The sequence below is a fragment of the Aythya marila genome (genome assembly GCF_965140915.1).
Source record: "Aythya marila genome assembly, contig: HAP1_HAP1_SCAFFOLD_700, whole genome shotgun sequence".
Taxonomy (NCBI): domain Eukaryota; kingdom Metazoa; phylum Chordata; class Aves; order Anseriformes; family Anatidae; genus Aythya; species Aythya marila.
In genome coordinates this window covers 27331-36365 of record NW_028136650.1, presented here as the reverse complement: position 1 = coordinate 36365, position 9035 = coordinate 27331, and the positions used below count along the sequence as shown (strand labels likewise).

Genomic DNA, 9035 nt, shown 5'->3' with positions numbered 1-9035 from the left:
CATCAGTGAACAGGGCATATTTCTTTTCATTCTCTGGCAACTGGTTGTACAGTGGGGCTTCTTCAGCACGACCCACCTCCTCCTCTGATGATATCCCAAAGTATTTGCCTTCTGGCCAGTCCATGATCACTTCCAATATTCCTGGGCGACTGGGGTTTCCTATTCGAGCCCGCTGAGTAATCAGTGCAACCCACTTGCTCCATGTAGCATCAGTTGCATGATGCGTAGAGGGGACCCTTCCCTTGAACATCCAGCCTAGTACCGGTAATCGGGGTGCTAGGAGGAGCTGCGCTTCAGTACCGACCACCTCCGAAGCAGATCGAACTCCTTCATATGCTGCCAATATCTCCTTTTCAGTTGGAGTATAGCGGGCCTCAGATCCTCTGTATCCCCGACTCCAAAACCCCAGAGGCCGACCTCGAGTTTCCCCAGGTTCTTTCTGCCAGAGGCTCCAGGTGGGGCCGTTCTCCCCGGCTGCAGTGTAGAGCACATTCTTTACATCTGGTCCTGTTCGAACTGGCCCAAGGGCTACTGCATGGACTATTTCCTGCTTGATTTGTTCAAAGGCTTGTCGTTGTTCAGGGCCCCATTCAAACTCATTCTTCTTACGAGTTACTTGGTAGAGTGGGTTTACAATCAGACTGTAATTTGGGATGTGCATTCTCCAAAACCCCACAACACCTAGGAAAGTCTGTGTTTCTTTTTTGTTAGTTGGTGGAGACATAGCTGTTATTTTGTTGATCACATCCATTGGGATTTGACGACGTCCATCTTGCCATTTTATTCCTAAAAACTGGATCTCCCGTGCAGGTCCTTTGACTTTATTTTGTTTTATGGCAAAACCGGCTTTCAGAAGGATTTGGACTATTTTCTTCCCTTTCTCGAAAACTTCCTCTGCTGTGTCACCCCACACAATAATGTCATCGATGTACTGCAGGTGTTCAGGAGCTTCCCCCTGCTCTAGTGCAGACTGGATCAGCCCATGGCAAATGGTAGGGCTGTGTTTCCACCCCTGGGGCAGCCTATTCCAAGTATATTGGACTCCCCTCCAAGTGAAGGCAAATTGTGGCCTGCACTCTGCTGCTAGAGGGATGGAGAAAAATGCATTAGCGATATCAATTGTGGCGTACCACTTGGCTGCCTTCGATTCAAGTTCATACTGAAGTTCCAGCATGTCCGGCACTGCAGCACTCAGTGGTGGCGTGACTTCGTTCAGGCCGCGATAGTCCACTGTTAGTCTCCACTCGCCATTAGACTTTCGCACTGGCCATATGGGACTATTGAAAGGTGAATGAGTCTTGCTGATCACTCCTTGGCTCTCCAATTGACGAATTAGCTTATGGATGGGAATCAGGGAGTCTCGGTTGGTGCGATATTGCCGCCGGTGCACAGTTGTGGTAGCAATTGGCACTTGCTGTTCTTCGACCCTCAGCAACCCCACAACAGAGGGGTCCTCTGAGAGACCAGGCAAGGTAGATAATTGTTTAATGCCCTCTGTCTCTAAGGCAGCAATACCAAAAGCCCACCGGAACCCTTTTGGGTCCTTGCAGTATCCTCTTCTAAGATAGTCTATGCCAAGGATACATGGAGCATCCGGACCAGTCACAATGCGGTGCTTTTCCCACTCATTCCCAGTCAGACTCACTTCAGCCTCCAATACAGTCAACTGCTGAGATCCCCCTGTCACTCCACAAATATAGATGGGCTCTGGTCCTTTATAGCTCGATGGCATTATAGTACATTGTGCACCGGTGTCTACTAAAGCCTTATACTTCTGTGCGCGTGATGTGCCAGGCCATCGAATCCACACAGTCCAATAAACTCGATTGTCCCTTTCCTCCCCCTGGCTGGAGGCAGGGCCCCCCTAATCCTGGTCAGAATCTTCCTCGTTTCTGTGTTTGAAGGACTGTCTGCTGGAAGTTGGAGCAGCAAACTTTTCGGAGAATCCCTTTTTCCTGATTGTTTTCTTTTGCAACTCACGTACCCGTGCCTCTAGGGTCGCGGTAGATTTTCCATCCCACTTTCTCATGTCCTCTCCATGGTCTCGTAAGTAAAACCACAGGGTGGCACGGGGTGAGTACCCACCATATCGTCTTCCTTGTGTGGGTGAACGCCTACCCCTGACAGCTGAGACACTGCTTTGTACAGGTGCGAAGGAGAATAATCTCTCTTCAAGTTGGTGAACCTTTTCAGAAAGTTTCTCCCAAGTGTTCTCCTTTGGTCGGTGGGCACTGGTTGGTTCAGGTGGGGAGGACAATAGATTCTCTTCAAGTTGGTGAACCTTTTCAGAAAGTTTCTCCACAGCTGAGACGCAGGCCTGTAAGGAAGAGGAGAGACTTTCTTCGTACTGCCGGAGTTGTTTAGCCGCTTCACCCACTGTGGGTTCCTCATCCTCTTTCCAGGCCATTATTGCCAATGAGCTGGCATATGATGATGGTGCACTCCGTACAAACTTCCGCCACATGGGTCGTGTACACTTGACTTCATCTGGATCTGTGGATGTTTGTTTGAGGTCTGGATCCTCATAAATCACTTCCCGTACGGCTAATTCCCTCAGGTACTGGATTCCCTTCTCCATAGTGGTCCACTTGCCTGGTAGACATAAAATATCTTCCTTGAAGGGATACCTTTCCCTCACAGCTGAGAGGAGACGCCTCCAGAGGCTGGTGGGTCGTGCTCCATCTGCAATTGCTTTGTCAATGCCGGCGTCTCGAGCAAGGGATCCCAGCCGCTTGGCTTCCCTGCCGTCTAATTCCACACAATTGGCTCCAGAGTCCCAGCACCGGAGCAGCCAGGTGACAAGCTGCTCACCTATACAGCGACCAAAATCTTTTCGCACATCTCGTAGCTCGCGCTCGTTTAGGCTTCGGGTAGTTACTGTTGCTCTTTCGGCATCCTCATCTTCCTCCTCCTGAATCCTTGACGGCCCAGCGTCATCATCATCTTCGTCATCTCTATACTTAGTTTTGGCAGAAGCCTTACCTGGATTGGCAGAAGACTCTCTGCGTTCTAAACGACTTGAATTTCTATACCATATTTTCACCTTCTCTACAGGGGCAGCTTGCACTGCTACTGCTCGTTTCTCTGACTTTGTTACAGGGTCTGCCACAGGGGTTGGAATGCCCTCTGCAGGGTCAACTTGCACTGCTACAGCTCGTTTCTCTGACACGGCCACAGGAGCTGGAGCGGCTACAGGAGCTGGAGCAGTTGCAGGAACCGGAGCTGTAGCGGCTACAGGAGCTGGAGCTGGAGCTGGAGCAGTTGCAGGAGCTGGGACTGGAGCAGCAGTAGGAGCTGGAGCTGGAGCGGCTTCAGGAGCTGGAGCTGGAGCGGCTTCAGGAGCTGGGACTGGAGCAGTTGCAGGAACTGGGACTGGAGTAGCGGCCGGAGCTGGAACTGGAGCGACTGCAGGAACTGGGACTGGAGCAGCTGCAGGAGCTGGAGCTGGAGCGGCTTCAGGAGCTGGAGCTGGAGCAGCTTCAGGAGCTGGGACTGGAGCAGTTGCAGGAACTGGGACTGGAGTAGCGGCCGGAGCTGGAACTGGAGCGGCTGCAGGAGCTGGGACTGGAGCGGCTGCAGGAGCTGGGACTGGAGCGGCTGCAGGAGCTGGGACTGGAGCGGCTGCAGAATCCACCGTAGGGGTCACAGTGGCCGTTGGATCTGTCACAGGGTTTGGAGTGGCCGCAGGGTCTGTCACTAAGTTGACAGCAGTATCAATGGCAGCTCGATAGGCATGAGCCAGGCCCCAGCACGTTACAATGATTTGTGTTACTTTGGAACTGCCAGAATCATTACACCTTTTTTTCAAGCATTCTGCCAGTTTTTGAGGATTTTGCCATTGTTCAGGGGTGAATTTCCAACACACTGGGGGTGCCAACTGCTCTAGATGCCTGCCCATATCCACCCATACTCCCTGCCACCCACAACTATACTGCCTCCGGGCAGATCTCCGGATGAGCTTCATAAGTAGTTGTTTAACTTTAAGCAGAATCTGAAGTGCATTCATGAGGCAGAACAACAAGACTATGGTATTCTGAGTATTCCAGAAATATTCAATATCTTGGAGAGCTATTGTGACAAGCTCAGGGGATAAGAGGGTGGTGAAGGAGGAAGGCAGAGTGACCCAGGAGGATACAGGGGTGGTGAAGGAGAAAGGGAGAGTAAGCAAGTAAGGAAAAATATCCTCCCCTTTCCCCTCCACAGATTGACTCTCTAATGGAGAAAAACAATAGGTATAATTGCTAATAGTTCCCAAGATGCTGTTTCCAAAGTACAGAGTCCACGATGTTACTGAGTATAAATACCAAGTTAGAGTCATGACCAGATATCTTATCGTCTCATAAGCCATTGCTATAACACTTAGTACCATAATGGTCTGAAACCAGGGCCCGGAGAGGAGAAACAACACTACAGAGAGCAAATACGGAAAATAATGTACTATAATACTCAATTTGGAAAACAGGCGCAGCAGAGTTGTGATTAAAGCAATCAGCATCATGACAAGTGACTATTAAGCAGGTCTAATCCTTACACCAATTTTAGTTTAACACACTCTGATCAGATCTGCCGTTATCTCAACCTTTCGGGCCCCACGTTGGGCGCCAAAAAGACTGTCGTGGTTTAACCCGACCGGCAGCTAAACACCACGCAGCCGTTCGCTCACCCTCCCCCCTCCCTCTCTGGGACGGGGGAGAGAAATGGAAAGTGAAGCCCGTGAGTTGAGATAAAGACAGTTTAATAAGACAGGAAAAAAAAAAAAAAAAAATAATAATAACAATAATAATAATGATGATACAATGGTGATAATACGAAAGTAATAATAGTATGTACAAACAAGTGATGCACAATGCAATTGCTCACCACCCGCTGACCGATGCCCAGCCTAACCCCGAGCAGTCCGGCCCCCTCCCCCCGGCTAGCCACCCCTATATATTGTTTAGCATGACGTCAGATGGTATGGAATACCCCTTTGGCTAGTTTGGGTCACCTGTCCTGGGTCTGTCCCCTCCCAGCTCTTACTGCACCCCCCAGCCTGCCCGTTGGAAGGACAGAGCAAAGGCTGAGATGTCCTTGGCTTAGTATAAGCACTGCTCTGCAACAATTAAAGCATCGGGGTGTTATCAGCACTCTTCTCATTCTAAGCCAAAACACAGCATTCCACCAGCTACTAGGAAGAAAATTAATTCTGTGCTAACTGAAACCAGGACAGCCAGGCACTACCCTGAGCAGAATCACTTTATGGGATGGAAATGCTGTTCTGGAGGCCAGCTGTGTCACAAAAACGCCTGTTGCCAGTCCCTGCCTGTGGTCACAGGGTTGCCACACAGCAGTACTGTGACCAAGTTACAGGAACAATCAGGCTTATGCCAACAGAAAACACTCAGAAGGAGATTGTAGAAGCGGGATGAAAGTAGCTCTGGACAGACGAAACCCTGCTGCTTCCTGGCAGTGCTGCTATGGTGGGTCTCTATATTCCTCTTCATTTCCACCCATGGGCATTACCCTGGAACCCCCAGCAAAATTCTCAGAAAAAGCATCTCAGACACACTCTTCACTGCAGGCTCCTTTGTTTTGTTTAAATACGTGAGTAGGATCAATAATGACAATTTATATGGAAAACATTGTTGCCCTCATTAATAACAAACCAAAACCACCAAAGAACAAAAGACAAGTTTGGCATATCATGAGTTATATTAGCAGTGCTATTCCGGAGAAGACCTGCAGTACGTTACTTCTGATGTACACCCACTCATGAGTTTCTGCAGTGCATCCTTGAGCTCCTTGTTCCTCATGCTGTAGATGAGGGGGTTCATGGCTGAAGGAACCACCGAGTACAAAACTGTCACCACGAGATCCAGGGATGGGGAGGAGATGTAGGGGGGCTTCAAGTAGGTAAAAACGGCAGTGCTGAAAAACAGGGAGAATACGGCCAGGTGAGGGAGGCACGTGGAGAAGGCTTTGTGCCGTCCATGAACACAGGAGAAAAGAATGACAATTAAACACATGGATGCTAAAGAGAAACCAATCGTAAGTACCCAAACACTCCTGAGGTAGGAATATGAGCAACAGATCCTGAGGATCTGCACATAGGACAGCAAAATAAATGCAAACCACTCCCCAAACAAAACAAAAATACTAAGTGTGAGAAGCCCCATTTCCCTGAGGCCCCTTTAAGTTATTATTTTTTTAAAAAAAAAAAAAAAAAAGAAAGAAAGAAAGAAAAAAAAGAAAAGCTGCAATGAGGTCACCCCAGAGACTTCTCTTCTCCAGGCTGAACATCCCCAGCTCTCTCAACCTCTCTTCATACAAGAGTTGCTCCAACCTTCTGATTAAATTTGTATCCCTCCTGTAGTGAGTTAACTTGGTAAGGTTTTGGTAGCAGGGTGCCATAGGGGTGGCTTCTGTGACAAGAATCCAGCCAATCAGAAGAATCAAGCCAATAAGTGATGGCATTTGCATTTCTGTGAAAACATATTTAAGAAAGAGTAAAAAATAAGCTGCTACACAACAGCAGCTGGGAGAGATAAGAGTGAGAAACTTTTTGTTTTTAGTTCCTCACTGCTCCAGTCAGTTAGTTAAATCTCAGTAAGTGATCTTAATCTCCCTACACTGAATCAGTTTTGCCCAAGACTGCAAATGCTAAGTCTTCTACCTGTATCTTCAAAAAAATAATAAAAAAAAAGGAGCCCTTTCCACTCTGTTTTCTTCGGCTACTCCTTTGAGGAGGGGGTGAAAGTGTGATGAGTGTGATGTGCTGGAGCTCAGCTGCCCATTGCTGTGAAACCACCACACTGCTCAGCCATGTTATTGGCATCAGCTTTGAAAGAAGAAGCAGGATTTCAGGCAGTCTGTTGGGGAGAAACTGTTTTATTAAGCAGATGATAAGAGAGAGTACTGAAAAAGTAGGTTCATTCCTCAATGTACGGTAGATATATATATTAAAAAAAAAAACTAATAAACTAATGAATGGGAATGACAACAAAGATAAATGTTACAATAATGATCATGAAACAAGTACCCAGGAAGTCATTTGTGGAGAAAAAGCAGTAATTTATCACTTTTCAGAAACATCACTGAAATCATATTCCTAATGGCACACTTGAGCTCCTGGTTCCTCATGCTGTAGATGAGGGGGTTCAGTGCTGGAGGCATCACTGAGTACAGAAATGACACCATCAGGTCCTGGGCTGGGAAGGAGATTGAGGAGGGCTTTATGTAGGCAAAAACTCCAGTGATGACAAACAGGGAGACCACGAACAGGTGAGGGAGGCACGTGGAGAAGGCTTTGTGCCGGCCCTGCTCAGAGGGCATCCTCAGCACGGCCCTGAAGACCTGCACATAGGAAAAAAGAATGAAAAAAAAGCACATGGATGCTAAAGGGACACCAATCATAAGTACCCAAACATTCCTGAGGTAGGACTGTGAGCAGGAGAGCTTGAGGATCTGGGGGACTTCACAGAAGAACTGGTCCACAGCATTTCCTCCGCAGAGGGGCAGGGAAAATGTATTGGCTGTGTGCAGCAGAGCACAGAGAGCCCCACTGCCCCAGGCAGCTGCTGCCATCTGGGCACAAGCTCTGCTGCCCAGGAGGGTCCCGTAGTGCAGGGGCTTGCAGATGGCAACGTAGCGGTCGTAGGACATGATGGTGAGAAGGGAATAGTCTGCAGAGAGGAAGAATAGAAAGAGAAAGACCTGGGCAGCACACCCTGCATAGGAAATGGCCCTGGATCCCCAGAGGGAATTGGCCATGGCTTTGGGGAGAGTGGTGGAGATGCAGCCCAGGTCGAGGAGGGCGAGGTTGAGGAGGAAGAAGTACATGGGGGTGTGGAGGCGGTGGTCACAGGTTATGGCAGTGAGGATGAGGCCGTTGCCCAGGAGGGCAGCCAGGTAGATGCCCAGGAAGAGTGCGAAGTGCAGGAGCTGCAGATCCCGTGTGTCTGCAAATGGCAGGAGGAGGAACTCGGGGATGGAGCTGCTGTTGGACATTTGATGTCTCTTGACCTTGAGGCCGGTCTAAAAAGAAATAAAAAATAAAAAATAAAAAGAAATAAAAACAACACTTGTGTAGACATAATATATAAAGGAACTTTTCATCATTGTTGCAGAAATTCACTCACTTGCAGAATAGGGCTTGGTGTATTGTGTATTTTTTTGTGTATTTTTTTTGTCCTACCCACCTAAGAAGTCCTTAAAGGTAGAAATCCTTGGTGTACTGCCCACCAAGTGAAATCCTGGGGCTCCTGCAAGGCAAAGGGACTGTCCCTCAGGGCAGAGTGAGGACAGAAGGTGTATCAATCAGTCCTGGTCTCAGCTGCCCCATGCAGACTCCTCGGGAGGTTGGTCACACTTAGGTGTTCCTCTGACTTGACCCTTAATGCTATTGAGAGCAGAGGAATCCAGGTTCAAAGTGCGCATCTCCAAAGCCCTCGCCCAACTCATCATATAGTGAGAGCAGCTCCCTCTCACTCCCACAGAGAGCTTCTGTGCTGCCTGCAGCTGTCCCTGCCTGCAGCTGGGTCTCTGTCCCCACGCCTCCTGCCTGCAGCTCACAGCCCCCATCCCACCCCATCAGAGCTGGGTGCTCAGCTCTGCCCTGCAGACACCTCCTGGCAGCAGGGCTCTGCCCAGGGGCAGCTCGCTGGGGGCACGTCCTAGAAACCAGGTCACACAGACACTGCTGGCACTGTGCAAGGGGTGGTGGAGCTTTCTATGAGCTGAGGGGCAGGAAAGGGACTTGCTGGGGGTCCTTGTAACCTTCCTTCTTCTGTCGAGTAAGTCTCAGTCTCTTCTTGGAAATAACAGCTTCTATTTCTATTCCCAGTGAGCTAAAAGAAGAGAAAACTGAAAGCAGAGGCTAAGGAAATATGAGAGTTCCCTTTGAAATTCGCCCTGGGCAGCTCCCCGGGCAGGCTGAGTGCTGAGCCTGGCAGGCGGCAGAGGCCCTGCCCCGGCACACAGCCCCTGGGGCACAGCAGGGACCCTGCTCTGCACCACAGCCCTGGACACCCCTGCCTGCACCCCCGGCTTCTCCTGCC

General features: G+C 49.4%; 1 protein-coding gene across 1 annotated transcript; it reads right to left on the bottom strand.

The window, feature by feature from the left end:
* Nucleotides 1-5749: 5749 nt before the first annotated feature.
* LOC309891651 (olfactory receptor 14J1-like) lies at nucleotides 5750-8108 on the bottom strand (the record flags this gene model as incomplete). The annotated part of the gene is made up of 2 exons (XM_082785994.1): nucleotides 7235-8108; nucleotides 5750-5907 (listed from the first exon to the last, which is right to left on the bottom strand). Coding segments are annotated over exons 1-2 (910 nt in total), but the record flags the coding sequence as incomplete, so codon positions are not given.
* Between the last annotated feature and the right edge of the window lie 927 nt (nucleotides 8109-9035).